General features: G+C 41.4%; 1 protein-coding gene across 1 annotated transcript in view; it reads right to left on the bottom strand.

The window, feature by feature from the left end:
* LOC307247578 (uncharacterized protein) overlaps positions 1-17,191 on the bottom strand; it is a 38,848-nt gene extending 21,657 nt beyond the window's left edge. The window contains exons 1-7 of the mRNA XM_080023752.1: positions 16,799-17,191; positions 12,139-12,357; positions 4,917-5,042; positions 3,631-3,657; positions 1,099-1,125; positions 618-760; positions 17-115 (exon numbers count right to left, since the gene is read on the bottom strand). Of these exons, the coding sequence (XP_079879878.1) occupies positions 17-115; positions 618-760; positions 1,099-1,125; positions 3,631-3,657; positions 4,917-5,042; positions 12,139-12,357; positions 16,799-16,817 (660 nt within the window). The 5' untranslated portion in view covers positions 16,818-17,191. The remainder of the gene's footprint in view (positions 1-16; positions 116-617; positions 761-1,098; positions 1,126-3,630; positions 3,658-4,916; positions 5,043-12,138; positions 12,358-16,798) is intronic.
* Positions 17,192-17,667: the final 476 nt, after the last annotated feature.

The raw sequence follows: 17,667 nt of genomic DNA, 5'->3' as shown, positions 1-17,667 counted from the left end.
TCAGCGTCATCTTCACTTTCATCTCCCTCGTCCCCTTCTGTGAGAGTGGCCATTTCCTCTTCATCTTCCCCACCATCATAATCTTTGTCCTCTTCGCCGTTTTCTTCCTTAGCCCCTGCGGAAGGAGAGATGCTGACGTCGGATTCCTCTTCGTCTGCCTCATGGACGTCCCTGCCATCATCTTCTTCTCCGGCCTCTGTCTCATCATCGTCGTCATCATCATCTGCCCCTTCGGGCCTCGCTGTTATGTCTTCCTTCTCTTCCTTCAATCCCCCCTCCTCTTCTTCCAATCCCTCTACCTCCTCTTCCTCCTCCTCTTCCTTCAATTCCTCCTCCCCCTCCTTTTCTTCATCCAATTCTTCCTCCTCTTTCCCCAAGCCCTCCTCTCCCTCCTCCTCTTCTTCCAATCCCTCCTCCTCCCCCAATGCATCCTCCTCTTCCTCTTCCTCCAGTTCCTCCTCCTCCTCATACTCTTCATCCTCCTCATACTCTTCCTCCTCCTCATACTCTTCCTCATATTCCTCCCCCTCCTCATACTCTTCCTCCTCTTCATAGTATTCTTCCTCCTCATAGTATTCTTCCTCCTCCTCCTCCTCCTCCTCCTCCTCCTCCTCCTCCTCCTCCTCTTCTTCTTTGGCTCCTTCCTCTGCAGCATCGCTTGTCTCTCCCTCCTCTACCTCAGCAGCCTCTTCCTCCTCCTCCTCTTCCTCCTCCACCACTTCGATTGCTGGCAGTTCCTTCTTGGCTTGCATCCCTATAACTGTAATTTACAGAAGAGGATTATCTCAGAATTATGAGAAAAAGGTTAGAATTCTCAAAATAAATTCAGAGTTCTGAGATGTAACTTGAATTCTGAGTGGAATCTCTCTAGTTAGACTACTGATGAGTGATCATTTTGAAATGCAACGTGAACAATTATCCATAGCTAGTTGTAATCTATAGAAGACATCATATAATTATGTGGCAGAATCATTAAAAAAGTGTCTCGTGTCAAGGCAGAATGTCAAGCCGAGGCACTACGTCGTTTTTTTTTTTGTTTGTTTTTTTTTTATCAAAATGAGGACCAAAAGAGAACCATGCCAAACAATGGATACACACCTTTACTACGGGATGGTAGAAATTCCCCTAAAATGTGGAAAAAATGTTTTGTTTTATTAGAGCAGCAACATAGATGGATAGACAGATAGATAGATAGATAGTTAGATAGATAGATAGATAGATAGATAGATAGATAGATAGATAGATAGATAGATAGATAGATAGATAGATAGATAGATAGATAGATAGATAGATAGATAGATAGATAGATAGATAGATAGATAGATAGATAGATAGATAGATATAACATAATGGAACATGATAAACATTTTAGGAAGCTATGAAACATTTAGTAGTTAAATTATGCATAGTTTGCAGGGCTAGTTCTGTCAGACAACTTGGCAGCGCCACACAGCCAAATTCAGCAGCCAAATTCAGCAGCCAATCCCTCCTAACCTACCAGCTTTGATGCCTGTTTGCTTGCTGTATTCCCTCCACCTCCACGACATCCACCTGTTGAGCTCTACCCTTCTATCCAATGGGGGGATGAGAGCTCGTCACTCCTATATTTCTAGCTCATTAATTATGTACTGTATATGTTTGCTGTACACGTCGTCGGGACGGATGAGAATTAGAGCCCAGGCGCCAAACTTAAAAGGTGGAAATTTAAAAAAGACAATTTTAAAGTAAATCGAATAGTTGTCCGTCAGAACTAATTGTTCAGCAGCATTAGTTAGCATAATGGCATGTCGGTGGCAATGTTACTGGCACTAACAAGCATTCAAAGAAAGATACACATTCAAACAAGTCACGGCAAATGTTGTTAATTTCACATGTAAATCGGAACACCATTTTTAATTTCTTCTAGAATGTTGTCTTAATTACCCTCCTTTAATTGTTAATCATTAAAGTGTCAGGGGCTTAAGGTCGATCCATATGCGGCCCTCTATTATAAGTCATCTCTGTTAGACCAGCTGAGCAGAAACAGGATTTGGGAAGTAATACCTTTGCCTTTTTTAATCTTCACTTCTCGTGTCTCCTCCTCCTCCTCCAACCATCCTGAATCTTTAAGATGGTTCATAGGTTAAGTTTCAGGTGCAATCCAGGCTATGACAAGCTAATCAGAAAACTCTGATGTTTAATTATGGCTCAGGTCGGTAGGGCACTCAAAACCTATTATGTAAAAAATGTTAATTACTTATGTACTGTTAATTCCTAAAGATTTTAACTGGCTTATAAGGGAAAGCAGTTTTACAATCAACACGAGTAATAGAGTTTTAGCGTCATTCTTTTTGGAGATTCGGCTCTTTGAAACTGACTTAGGTGAAAGATTTGTTTAAATTTCCATCTTTTTGTTCGTTTGAATCAGTTGGTCAGAGGCAGTCAGAAGAGTTGGTTGATTTGAGTTGTGAATCATGGAATCATGGAACAAGAATCATTTAATTCTGCCAAAATGATTTATTAAGGTGGAAATCTAACTGTAAATTCATATTCAATATGATTAGGCCAAATGCCTTCACCTTTTTGACATTAATTGGAGTGATTCTCGACTGCTGAGTCATTTAAAAGCTTTGCTCACTACGAACAAATTGTTACGAGTCTTGCATCTTTAGCAAGTATTGAGGCAAACTGTTTCTCAAAGTTGTTGCATTTGAGACACTGTTTTGTTCTGTTAATATCTTTAAAATTCTAATACCAGGGCAACACAGATATTGATTTTACAGTTCAAACTGAGTGGTTTCAAGCTGTTGAGAGGTTTAAAAAAACAGGGACATCACTGATAATGGTCTAACCTGATGGAGGGAAAGAAGTAAATACCATATGTGACCAAACTATGAAAAAAAGTGTCTTTAAAATGTAACAAGGAGAGACTGACAAAATGAAACTGAGTGAAAAGGACATTATTTCACATACACAAATACAATATAATCTACAATTTATTTTATATATAATAATATACAATTTAATTTTAACATGTAACTGAGTTACTGCTTACTACACACCTCTGACCTACGGCTGTGCTTATCTATGTAGCATCACTGAATTACATAGAATGAATTACTTGTAACTAGTACAGTAATTACATTTTTTTCCTACAAAATAAGTAGGTCTTACACACACATCAACATTCTGGATGGTGTCATACATTTTAAACTAACCCACCCAAATCCAAATTTACAAAACATAACAAAACATTCAACTTTCACGCAACTCAAAAATTACAAGTTTTGAAAAGCCAGCTTAATTGCGGTGAAGCTGAAGCTGAAAGCGCTGAAAGCACAGAATATCATCAATATAAAGACAGCCATCTTTATTAATGCATTGTGCAAAACAAACAAACTATTTCACCTTTGAACTCAGAAATCTATTCCTAATGTCTGGAGATGCCCTTTTAATTTTCTACACCACCACATGCTGGAACTGCATTGGTTCATTATGATTTAAATTTGATTTTCCATTTTAATGTTTTTCATTTTGTGTATGCATGTATTTGTTGCATGCATGCATGCACAAAGCACCAACTATGAATCATTGCAGATATCTAATGAGAGACATCTTTATAGCGGGTTGCAGCAACACAAAAGCGCTTACCTTTTTTCCTGACTGCATATAAATTCCCTAGAGGACAGACAGAGAGCAGACAAACTTTAAGAGTGCTGCAGCAGCATAACAAAATTGATCAACCCATTGACAAATTTCACATACACAAGTTGTTGTAGAAATGAAGGAATGGAATTGGATTGTTGAGTACATACAGTGTGTGACTATCACAATTCCATTTTACACAACTATTCAATTTGACATATTAACAGACGGTTATCTTTAAAGCTGGCTACTTTTGCCCCCAAGCCTTGCGCTGTCTTCCGATAAATTGATTTTACGTTTACCTACATTTTAGACTCCCTTCACCAGCCACTCGTTTACTCGTGCACAGATTCTCAACCATTGTGAGGTAGCCGTACCATGGTGTTCTGAGTTGCTTGCCAGTGAAATAACAGGGAGAATAGACAGTCAGCTGGACTGGACTGTCAAAAAGAAAACGGTTATCTAAAAAGCACATGAAGTGGTAGATTGTGGAGATAATTCTCAGGGCGATCGACAGTATTTCGCAATCCTTTGCATGAGCGGGAGTCTTCCGATTGATTTCACGAGCGGAAAAGATCGTCACGTCCATCTCAGCTTTCCCTAGTTAACTGTGAAACGCAAAGTTCGACTGAACTTTATACTTAAGCTGCACAAATTATCTAATAAGTACAGCATCTTCAGGAATGTTCTGTGTCTGGAACTGGGTGTGGGGATGGTGTGGTTTGAGCAACCACACTGGTCCTGGGTCTAGGAAATTGGGCCGAGAATTAGTGTATCTGTACACCTGTTGCTCATTGTTGGTGTAACAAGCAACAGGTAAAACCCCCATCCCCACACACACTCAGGAGAGGAGCCCTTATCATGACATGTGTTCATCTGCTCCGGAGCAGGTTCTATCAAGCCCCCTCTCCACAATAAACTTGCATTTTCTCAAACCCCATCGTCTGTGTCTCTGTGCCGGAGGCCCCTGAATATGCCACTAGGGTGGCGTGTGGTGGGCAAAACTGCCACAGGAAGTTACATCACACACGACAGAAACAAGCAAGTTAATTCTTAATTGATTTTATTATTTCTATCTGTGTGTGCGTGTGTGTGTGTGTGTGTGTGTGTGTGTGTGTGTGTGTGTGTGTGTGTGTGTGTGTGTGTGTGTGTGTGTGTGTGTGTGTGTGTGTGTGTGTGTGTGTGTATGTGTGTGTGTGTGTGTGTGTGTGTGCGCATTTCAAACATATATCAAAGTCGGGACATATTTGTGTGTTATTTGGTTGCTTGTGAGGACCTAGATTTGTGGGTACCTTCATCCTCATCGGGAGCAACAAGGTTGGCTGCGAATCTTAGTATGCTGTTGACCAGATTAGAAGATTCCTCCACTGCATCATTCACAGCCTTAATGGGGTCAGAGCTGATCCTGGCGAGGCTTCCTAGTGATGGGTACAGGAACGTGGCAGAGGAATGTAATAGGCATACGCTTGAACGCTTACAGCTGTGCATACAAACTTGTATAGATTCATTCTCTTAATTCAGTCATGATCATTGTGCAGTCATTCATAGTCATTTTTATTGTTTTTCCTGAACACAGCTCAGGAATTAAGGAAGAGCTTCTGTTTTTCGATTGTTTTATACAATAAAATTGTTTTTTTGTTTGGTTTTTCTGTATCCAGGAAATGACAAGACAAAAAACATGGAAAAAAGCAGTGGGGATTGGGTGGTGATAACACTTTAACGTTTCTGGGATCCCGCGCAAAACACAGGTTCAGCGGAATGGTCCACCTCCAAATTGACCACTGCAAATGGCATTCCGTGCCTTGCAGTATTTTGGATCAAGCACTCAATTCTACAAATGATCTGTGGCAGTTTGTCTTCAAATATGTCGCAGCATATTATAGGACAAAAGTGCAACAGTTTTCCCGAAGGCACTCACCATTCCACAGTTGAACACATTGAATTGGGCACCAGGGTGCAAACATGAAGGTGCCAAAAGTGCGCCAAGGTCAAGCTTTCAGGTTGAAAAAATATGTCCTCCTGACTATTTTGAGTCATGCATCTGGATTTGCTAATGAGCACAACAAACCAGAGGTCCAACCAATTAGGGAAAATCAGCTGGCATGGTGCAATGGTAGTACATCTCAACTCAGTAATGAGTTGAGATGTACCCTTTTCTGAGACCCTTATCTATGTCCCAGATGCAAATATAGGGGTACAGAAGAGATACTTATTGATCTCTATATAGATGCTATAAGAGACACTATTACAGTACACTATCAAGTAAGAATCCAGTGTTTACATTTGTCAATTTTCTAGGGAGCTACATAGATGGCCATCAGTGTAACAGTCCATTTTAGTGAATTAGTATTTGTATTAGTATTAGTCCTATTAGTAGTATTAGTATTAGTATTAGTAGCGAGCCTTTAGCTGGTAATAGTTCTGGTCTCCAGAGCACTATGCAGGGAGTTAGAAGCAGAGTAAGGTGCCTTGCCTCGGCGCCCTGTTTCCTTTAAAGTTTTCCTCACACCAGGGGAGGAGCGGGAACCTGGTAGGACAAGAGAGTCATCTGGTAAGCATAGCGGCACAGCAGAAAAGTACTCAACTGCAGACAAGAGTAGAGAAGAGAAGGGGGCGAGGTGGATGAAAAAAATCCACCTTGCTTGTGTGAACTGTTAGAAAAGAAAGGATTAAGGAGCTGTATAAGAGACAAAATAAAGTGGGAGTTAGGAATGCAAAATTGAATTTTCTGCCTTAGGTGAGGTGAGAAAGTTTGCTGTTAGCACACAGGGTACTAGTAGTGTAACGAAACGTAGTTGATCCGTGATCCGTACGGGTCGCCGCCCACGGTTCGGCTTGCATGTGAACCACAGTTTAATTGCAAAATTTAACCATCATAGTGAAATACAGTTTTACTGCCGCTGTTACTTTTTAAAGTAATAATTCCATAAATCTCGATGCAGAGTTGTAGTGAAAATAAGAGACAAGACAGATGCGCGGTGTGTTTTACTCTGAAGCGCAATGATTGGTTTACGGTACCTATGTTGCTGCCACTTTACCACATATCGTGAATGAGCTGCTGTATGTCACCGCTATGCGTCTTCGCTTGCTCCATATTGGAGCGGTCAAGATCCACTAGTAAACAAATACAATGCGTATTGAGAGATGCAGACTTCTCTACAAAATCAACTGTAACAACTCTAATCACTTCATTCTGAACCGACTTTCATGAAGTTTCGTTTGTAATAACTGTGAGAAATTGAACATGATACTGGGGGCTGGAGCATCATCGATAGGCTGCTGGGGTTTTTTTAAGTTACTAATTTCACTTAAAGAGAGTAAGTAATGAGTATTCTTTTTTTTGTTAAATAGTAATTTTCCTCATTATTTCTGGGTTTTTTTTGCCTTGAGACCGATTACTCGAAGGACTTGATATAAAATGTTGTCATATTTCATTCTGCTATTTCCCTTTGGTAAAGGAAGCCAGACAGTAGAAACTACAACAACATTGCCAAACGAGACTTCTCCTTCTTGGCAGATGGGTATCGCAGCACCAGTCATTTGGTACAGTGGAATGAAAAAGTTTGGGCGCACCATGTCAAAATGCATGATCCAATGAATATACTGTATATGTATAAGTATAAGTTAACGAAAGTTGACCTGAACTACGAAGCATATAAAGTCAAACGTGACACCTTCATTGAAAATTTAAAGCAAGATGATGTTTTATTTCAAATTGTCACTGTATAAAAATCTAAAAAATCCTTCTTGGCAGATTTAAGAGCTTACAAATGCTTCCTTCAGCCAGCTAAGAGTCTTTCACTTCTTTCTTTTGGGATTTAACCTCATTCCTCCTTGCAGAACACATGTTGCAGATCTTTCCACAGATTTTCGATGATATTCGAGTCTGTTGGCTGTTATGGCCATTCCATTTTGAGGTATGCTGGATTGGATCATGAGGTATGCTTTAGGTCATTGCCTTGCTGGAATACCCAACCTCTCCTCAACATCAATGTTTTGACTGAATCTCCGCTAGCCTCTAGAATCTCTTGATATTTGATTTTAAAAAAATCGTCCTTCCACCCATACAATATTTCCCGTGCCCCCAGTTGGCACACAACCCAAGAGAATAATCGATCCACCACAAGGCTTGCCAGTTGGCAACAAGTGCTTCACGCTTTCTTCTTCAGACATGGCTTCTTTGGTTGTGGCCAGAACATTTATTTTTGGTTTTGTCAGTCCAAAGCACATTGTTCCAAAAGGTTTCTCAACATTCTCTTTTAGATACAGTAGGAGCTTCATTTTGTGTTGAGGTTGTAGGAAAAGCTTCCTTCTAGCAACTCTCCCGTTGATGCTTTCTTCGGCAATGCACTGTTCTTGTCCATATTTACAAAGAAATGAAACTTTGCTGGCAGCAAATGACACAGCCCTCATGGAGGTAATTACAAAAATAGTAAGTTGGGTTTCAAAATGAGTGTTGTTGATCGAGGTAACAATAAGAGAACAGCGGTATGCAACACATGCTTCTCAAACACCTGTAATTTCAATAGCTGTGCTTTGTGGATTGCAGAAGTGCCCTCACGCTGTCAGTTGACGCCATCGCGTCGACGTCAAAACTTTGCGCACGCACTAATAAGATGGCTATCATTTTGCATCTTCTAAACTTCGCAAGGCTTTGATGTGAAGAAACGCGACAGCTTCTGAGTGATGGAGACCAACACCTGGGCTTGTACATCTTTATCAAACGTGGTACACCAAGAGGGACTGGCTGCTCTGGGTGAAGTATCTATTGCTGTGCTGGATCCCTCATTTGGCACCAGGTGGTTGACTCATGATTTTGGTCAATGACAATCTCAAGGAAGTCGTGCCTGTGACGGTAAAAGGCAATGTTTTTGGTAACAATCAAATTTAATATCAGACCATCGATGAAGTTCTAAATTGGAATTGTATACAGCTATTTCTTCATAGAAAAGTGTCAGTCAAGTTGGATGTGAATTGCCATGACACTTCAGTGCACATTGTGACTCCACTGAGAGGCATCCAAGTCTGGTAACACCCCTATGTAGCTAACCATGAATGAGGAGGACCAACTGGCAGACAGTGAATCAGGGTTGTTTTCTGCATACAAAACAAAGAATAGAGTTGTAAGTTCCAGTCTCCAAATCCAGTTGAACCGCTATCTTTTGTGATGGACGGAGGTGCATTCAGTTCACTCTTTGTTGAAGGTGTCGATTAGAGTTTTGTCAATGCCTGCATCAGGAGCACCGATGGAACGTCTGTTTAGCCATGGCGCGTGATGACGTGCCTCCATCGCTAACAATTGAGTGACAAAGTGCTATCAAAAAATGTTTTTTCGCAAAGGTAATGAACTGCAATGCACAGGGTCAAGGTTAATTCGTGTGATGAAACGTGTACATGCCCTTTTTGCAATACTGAAGAATTTATTGAGCTTAATATCAACTACAATTTAAGATGACAATGAAATGAATTGTCTGTAATGGAATACTCACTTATGTTATACTGGCAACAAATCTGGCTTTGTTTGTGGAATATAATGTTTACTGTAGACTACCATCAATTTGTAATTTGGCTTAATATCTAAGGACTAATACAAATGTATGTAACTGCCTTGCCAAATGTGTGTTTTTCCACTTTAACTCTTCCCTGCATCCTCCTTTTTCAAACTAATTTATTTCCAGTGAGATGTGATAAAGAAGGGTCTGCGTTTCGAAGCCAGATATTCTATGTCTGAGGAACAATGTGTCCCAACAATGTTCGTAGCTGTACACGTGTCATTATTAACATACTGTATATGCACACTCTTACCGGAGTCTCCATTCCAGTCTGCTCGGTAAACAGAGCAGCCAGCTCGATAGCCGTGTCAGGAATGGAATACACCCTTATGTTATAATGACAACACAATTGGTTTTGACTGTGAAGTGCAGCGGTTGTAGTACACCATTCATTTGGAACTTAAGCTCTTGTGTGCCATGTCTGTGGGTTCGATGGATTCTGAACGCAAGACACTTCACACTTCCACTTCCATTTCGTTCTGAACAAAAATAATAGGGCTCCGGCCCCTTCGTGTTGGACCCCTAATAATAATAATAATAATAATAATAATAATAATAATAACAGTAATAATGATAATAATCTGTGTGTTCTGCTTTGGGCGTTTTGGGAAATGGACAAAATGGACCAATAGGACCACTAGGACAGAAATAATAATTACAGTAATGTAATGTAAATACTTACCATACATTGTCTTTATAAACGAACAATGTAGATTACATACAGTATATGGTTATTTTGCCATTTTCCTCTGTAAAAGTTTTTCAAAAGGAGATTCAACGTGTTAAGTCGTAAACGTTTGCTCCTTTGGACTGCATTTGATTACAGTGAGAAGCTGCAGCAGAGTGGTAAGTTTCTCAAGCGCAAAGCGACAGGAACCAACGTTTTAATAATGCCTGGGTCAAAAAGTAGCGAATGTTTAATTTTCATGCAGTTCATACATTAACGTTGAGAATGGTGTCATTAATTAAGATTTGAACCTAACTCCCACCCTAACCTATACTTTGAATATAGCACACAGTAGGGGAGTAACTTACTGCAGTTGACAATAAGAATTGCGTATTAACACTGTACAATAGGCAAAGCAAATAAAATCTAAAAGAATCTCAACATCTAGACCGTATTTGACCTCATATTTTGTTTGCAGATAGACAGATAGACAGAAAAAGCCGGGGCCAAAACCCCTTTGCAACAAAAGAGATTATGTTCTGTTAAATACAATTTTAAATTACAGTGGAAACTTCTTATACTGATCATCTCTGTCTGGGTCAAATTGATCAATATAAGCGGATGATTTTTCTAACCACATTTTTTTTCTTTTTCTTTGTTTCTCATGCAGATTACCATCTGGTTGGGTCAATGGCAATGTTATCAATGACAAGCGATGCACAGGGCTTTTTGTTTTGGTCAATTAGGAAACGGAGGAAAATAATGGTGACTTGCACTGCTGCCTCACAGCAAGAAGGTCCCGGGTTCGATTCCCGCCTGGGGCGCTGTTGGCACCGTGCTCCGGGCGGGTTATCTCCCAAATAGGAGCCTTTCTGTGTGGAGTTTGCATGTTCTCCCCGTGCTCACATGGGGTTTCCTCCACCTCACGTCAGTAAGGACCCCCACCAAAAACATGCACACATCATCGTCTGACCAGCGACGGACACTCATCACCAGGTCCCCGGGCGCGTCCACGAATGCTGCCCACTGCTCCTGGCTGTGCCCCCGGAGGAAGGACAAGCCAGGATGGGTTGAATGCAGAGGCCTCATTTCACCGGACACCATCCAAAGCATGTGCATGTGTGTGTGTGTGTGTGTGTGTGTGCATGTGTTGTAGTGTGGTGTGTTGTGTGATAATTAAAGATTCTTCTTCTCTCCATTGCGCATTTACGCCACTGCCCTACACCACCTGTTTTATGAATAATCAGTCTTAAATACATTTTAAACATAAAATAATTGTCAGAGAGGATTTCAAATGTTTAATGAAAATGTAAAATTGTAACTAAATCCTTGGGGGGGTCTGTGTCAGTGCTATGCAAAATCCTGACATGGTTATAGCACCGGCAAGCCCTGGCATAGTGCTGCAAGGCAAAGTATCACGGGAGTTAAGTAAAAAAAAGAGAATTACTATAGTTTTACTTTTTTCCCCCCAAATTTTTTCATGTATATAAAAAAAACCACTGTTAGCGAACAACTTGATTACTATAAGCAAATTATTTAAACAGCATTTGTATAGGAAAGATTCTGTCCCAAGCTTTTTGATCCCTATAAGTCGTCACTTATATGGATTATATATATTATGTAATCACTGTAACCTTGATCATTAGAAGCGGTTTCTACTGTAATACCAAAAAAGCATGTGTAAGTTAAGCAACAAAGTAACTAAGATCTGTGGCGATGCAAATTTAGGACTTGAGTTATAATTCCAAGAAAGTTTTGCAGCACAGTAAAAAGCACAAGAACGCAATACATGCCCACTATCAGTAGCGCTAGCACACCATGAGGCTAAATGCGCAATTGCATAATTTAAGACTATTATTAAGTGAATTGAATGAGATTTTGGCAATATTTCCATATCTTTTCCGTATACGTTTACAATTTTTGTTGATTATAGAGTTTGTTTCGTTGATGCACCATTTCATGTGATGTGGATTGGTCGGGCCCATCTTTTCACAAGGGAACGTCGACGTTAATGCATATGAAATAAACCCGTAGGTTGCACGTTTCAATGACGTTTTGGGGGGAAAAAAATCACACTTCATGTAAAATGACTTGAGGACTGCAAAAAGGCCCCACAGGATTCAGATGCAGTCGGCTCTATTGTATGAAAGAAGTGAAGTCGGGAACATACTTAATGAAAAAGGAGGACAAAACAGCATGGCAAAAATACACAATATCCAATAAATGCAGGTTTTTGCTTTTTTTTGAGCAACAGTCAAGATATGTCCTTCATGACCCACAACTATCTCTCCTCACCTGAGACGGTCTTGTAGTCCATCAGATCGAACATTATGACGAAGACACAGGTCCAGGTGACGAGGAGGGCCAGCACCAAGATCCAGGCTAACGGAGAGCTGAAGGTGGAGTGGAGGTCGTCCGTGAAGGTCTTCCTGGGCACACGTGCAGCCGGCGAGCCAGCATCAACATTCTTACCATGGTCGATGACCATGGTTGTGGTGGTGGTAGACGATCGAACTGAGGAGAGGAGACACGCGCTTTTGAAGATGTTTTTTCCACTGCCTTGATATGCTTCATGGGTTAAAAATAAAAAGGCCAATCGAATCAAATGCCTTGAGAGTTTAATGTTTGATCTCATCAGATATCAACATCTATGTGTGCATGATGCTGTATACAGTACATCCTGTTTAAATATGTATAAATCAATACTGTATGGAAAAAAAGTTGAATGGCAGCATTCTCTTTTATTCATACATATCCTGCATGCATGTATGCTTGTTTCATTATGCAGTTTATATTGAGACGGACCGACATTGAGCGAACTCAGCAGGTAGCTGAATCCAATGTTTTACTTTGAAACACACACAATATGAAAACACTGAAGCCTTAAATGTATCTCATATCATAATAGATAATGCAGTGCTCGCTGGATATCAAAGTGAGATTAGAAGGCCTATGCAAACTATCCTTCACCTAAAATACGATGAACTATGGCTGGTAACACCAGACCACTATCAGTCCTGAATGCGCCTGTGAAACTCAATGTGTTGGTGCTGTCGGGTTGCCAGTTCCGTCCGCCGATTTGTGTTGACGGTAATATTCTGATGTGAGCCATTGCTTCCTGTACCTGACCCAACCCACCTCACAGCCGCGCCCAGCAGATGGATAAAAGTGTCAGCAATAGTTCACAATGAAGCCACATTTAAAGGAACAATCATGTTTTTATTTGCACTCGTCATCATGACTCATCATGATGTATCGCCTCAAAAACTCATCTTTTGAGATGCCGGAAGGTGTATTTCTCCCATTTCACTGGAGCAAGGCGAGTTGTTTGCCTCTGCGGCCTTGCACTGAGCCAACACAGCTCGTTCATGTTCAAGTTCAAGTTTGTTTATTTGTCATTCATCCACATACAAAGTACATACAAAAACAAAAACAAAAAAGCAGAACTACGAAGGCGGGTTTGTGGCAAGGCGTGACTGCTGGTGTTTAAAGGTTAGTATGCAGCCCATCGCTATCTCGGCACTGGACACACGAGAGTTAAATCACATTCTCGTTTGAGTCTGGGTAATATGAAGAAAAAAACCAAGAACAACATCTTAAACTGTTGACTTCAGTAAGTTGTTTCTTTAAACTGTCCCAGCCGGGTGTCCGCGTAAATGGTCCTGAGACTGTGGAGAAACCCAGGCTGGTCTCTCTCAACCTGATGCCTACAGTACATGAGCCCCCTACTACTACTACAATACACTGTTGTGAGTAGCCTGCAGTTGTGATAGAACTCAGCACTGTGTTGTTCAATTAATAGATATTACACAAACCACAATCACAATGCCTGTAGTATGTTGTATGTCATCCAGGTACTCTTCACAGGCTATTTGAGCGTAGTAGGGTTAGCGTACTAAACACAAATTTGGCTGACTAAATCGTATGATAACGTGCGTGTGTACCAGAGTACGGTGACGGAGGCAGAGGAACGCTCCACCTGTTGCGTCTCATCCGCTGGTTCAATGTGAGGAGAAACCGAGGGGTGCTCAGTTACAGCTGAGTCAGGTGGCTTAGCAACACACACACACACACACACACACACACACACACACACACACACACACACACACACACACACACCCACATACTGTACACAGTGCACGCTTAACATGGACAGACACACAGAGAGAAACACGCATACTGAACACAGGCACAAAATCACACCAACACACACGAGGCATACGCCAAATTCACGCACACAAATTCACCCCCACAGATCTATGACCTACATTACCGCGTCTGATGCAAAAAAGAGACTTGCCTATTTTGTTCACGTGACTTTGCCAAAAGTAAATAAAGATGGAGCTGAATTACAGATTGCTGTTTTTAGGTGTGTGTGTGTGTGTGTGTGTGTGTGTGTGTGTGTGTGTGTGTGTGTGCGCGGCCATTTGCGCCGGCAAAATCACAAAATGGACATGGCATTGAATTTGGACAAGTGGTTGGTGAGACAGGGACTGCATGGATTGTTAATTCTTCCGTCAGCTCTAAATAGTTAAGTGCAATGAAAATAATGAATATTCCATACGTTACATGCATTCCATATGCAGTTATAGAATCCATCCCTCAACCCTTCCTTCCACTTCTTCTAATGGGTGTCTTGATTGTAATTCTGAAAATGATTTTTTTACTCATTTTCTTTCTTTTTGTTGTTCCATAAAGAGGATACATAGAGGTATATTTGAGGGGATCGCCTTGACCTACGGGTCAGTTTGTGCTCAAGATGGGCTTGTTTCTTCCATCCTGAAATTGTCTGGTGGTTTCATTCCCCAACTCAACACATCAAGACCCCCAGCCGCCCAAAGACAGTCTGGGTTCGTTTCGTGCCGAGATGGCGGCCAGCATAAGCACCAAACCTGAGGCTTCAATTAGCCTCTTCAGAATCCAACGGGTAACGTCCCAGACTCATTCCATTTTTTTCTGTGGTTTATCTACAGTGTACGGTTGGGATAAGCCAATTTGAACTTGCACTGTCGGTGTCTTTTCGACCACTAGAGGGAACATTCATATCATAACCTGATCGTAACAAACCCAAAAATGCCAAGAGGGAATCAAACTTGTGTCATGTGCTTCTAGATTTGCTAGATTTCTATTGCAAATAAATAAATAATTTATATAATAATAATAATAATAATAATAATAATAATAATAATAATAATAATAATAATAATCTAAGTGAAGAACAGTGGTCCTTTGTTAGACAGATTGATAGATTATTAGTAGATATATTGAAGAATACAGTGTTATGTACAATAAATACATCTGAATATATGGAAGGAATGAACAAAATGTAATTTGTCTTTGCGAATATATCACTAAATATGTTGGCTATATATTTTTCTATATACATATATTTTTATACATTCATTCAGCTCGCAGAAAACAGGGTGATTACTATCAAAATAATATCTAACCAAATCTATGAGACTATGAACTCATTGGCTGAACTCACCCCTGTTCCTCACTTGTATTTGGTCAATGAAAAGCACTTTTCTGTGCATCGTATTTGCAGCAAAATCCCCAAACTGATAAGCTAACACAGCTCGAAGCATCTTGGCGGTATAAAACATACCTCTTGACCAACAGACGTCACTGGCCGAGCAATGTCCTCAAGCCAGAAACTCCTGTACTTAACTGCGTATGAAATGGAACCACCAGCACATCTTCTATACTTTTTTGTTGACAAACATCATGCATACATGTATGAACGTATGTATGTGACAAATGAACTTCTTGAATCTTGAATCTCGAATCCTGGATCCAGGACCATGGTGCGTTGACCATTTCTTTACCTTGAACCATCCCTGTTCGGAATAAAATATGAAGACTATGGATATTACTTTTGTGTGGTTGCTGTGAGTAGGTATCCATGACGGTTTATGTCAGAACAGTCGTTGGACTGGCGCTGGAAAAATAAGTTCCTTCATGCCTCAACAAAGACGAACTAAGAACAGCCGGAACGGTGACTTTTGGGAGGAAAGTCACCGTGTTGGGAATATAACGATCGGATCACACCACCATATGCTGATGTCATCTGTACGGGAGCTGCAGTGGCCGAGGAAAATATCAATGATCATACGGCAATCCTGGTTACTAGGGGCGGGGCAAATGTTTAATCCTTTAAATAAATAAATAACTAAATAGATATACAAAAAACATGCTTAATCTCCTTTTCCAAAACAGGAAACTTGCTTTATAAATATTTTTGAACTTGTTTTTATGAGTAATATCACCAGCGCCTTCAACTTTGGGGCAAAAAATAATAATAACAATGAAGTGTGTGCAACTTCCTGTTTCTTATGTGAGCATGAATATAGGCAAAAGAGCTGATTTGCGGAGGTGCAAAATCCAACAAAAACGTGAAAACCTGATAAAAAAAATAAATAAAAAATTCTGTATATATTCGGACTATCAGACAAATATTGAGAGTTTGTAGGGTTTTTTAAGCGATTCAATACGCTTTTTGAAGGCTTGAACGTTTCTCCCATCGGAACGCATTCAAGCACATTGACACGCTGCAGCAGTGTAGAGTTCTTAGGTTGTACTATGAAAGGTATGATGGGATGGGATCCAATGTTTTAATATGGCCTGCGTTGAAAAATGGCAAAAAAAAAAAAAAGTGATTTAAGTATGTAAACACAGCCGTGTGTTGCAGTGCAGCAGGCAGACCAGCGCTGATCGCTGTGAACTAGTCCTTCAGCTACATTGCTTCAGGCTGCCTAGTTAGTGGATACGTGATATCGCTGCATATTTTTGGATGTCATCAATCAGAAATAGCGAGACTTCAAACATTGGAAGTCCTCTGCCGAGCATTTCGGTGTACTTGTTTGATGGGGGGGGGGGACAGTTTAAAGAAGATTATAATACCAGAGAATGGGAAATGTTTTTGGCATGTCGAGAGTGCTGTGAACTTTACCTTCCACTGTCTCGGTCATTGCGCAAAACAAAAAATTGTACTCCACCTATAACTCCTTTGTGTCAGCGACATAGGTGGAAAAAGAAAAAAATGATGTTCTCGTCAACTCTGCACGCTCCCGTGTATCCTGGGTAAATCCAACGCATTAATACATCCAGAGGACGGCGGACGTCCCGGGGCGTGGGGCACTGCCTTTCCGACCCAACCCACCACTGACTCGCCTCCTATCCTTCCATCTTCCTCCTTCTTTCTCCTTCACCCCTGTTTCAATTCCTCCTTTTCCCAAAAGGGAGGTTATGTATCCCTTCAAGCGGCGGGCTCCACAGAGGGCAGGTCCAGAGGGCAGGTCCGCTTCGGTTCCGGTTGGGCGGAGGTCTTCGGGTGGGTAGACAGACGGAGGAAACACGGAGACCGAGCCGGGGCAGGGGAGCTTCTAGGCCTTTTTTCGCCTTCGGGTCAGGGAGGTGTGTGTGTGTGGGGGGGGGGGGGGGTGGGAGAGAGAGAGCGAGGGAGAGAGAGCGAGAGAGGGCCTGGAAGGTTGCCTCCGGCCCTGATAGAATTAGATCCACCCCGGGGGGGGGGACGAGGGAGGGGCGGGAGAGAGAAGGAGCAGAGGGGAGGGCGCCTCACTATTACATGAAGTCATTCAGCAGAGAGGGGCCTCGGTCGAGCTCGCCGGCGGCTTTTGTCCGCGTCGGCGCGACGCGAGGGGCAGCAAACAACTCAGCTGGGTGAAGGAGCTCGCCCCGTCCATTGGTTGAAGCGGTGCACACCCGTTCTCCAAGTGTGTGCGCATGCAATCGAACGGTGCGGACCCAGACCCTGGGTACATGTCTTTCACACCAGACTATTTCTGAGCCAGGCGACAG

Source organism: Zeus faber, assembly GCF_960531495.2.
Source record: "Zeus faber genome assembly, chromosome: 2".
Taxonomy (NCBI): domain Eukaryota; kingdom Metazoa; phylum Chordata; class Actinopteri; order Zeiformes; family Zeidae; genus Zeus; species Zeus faber.
This window is presented reverse-complemented; position numbering and strand designations above follow the sequence as displayed.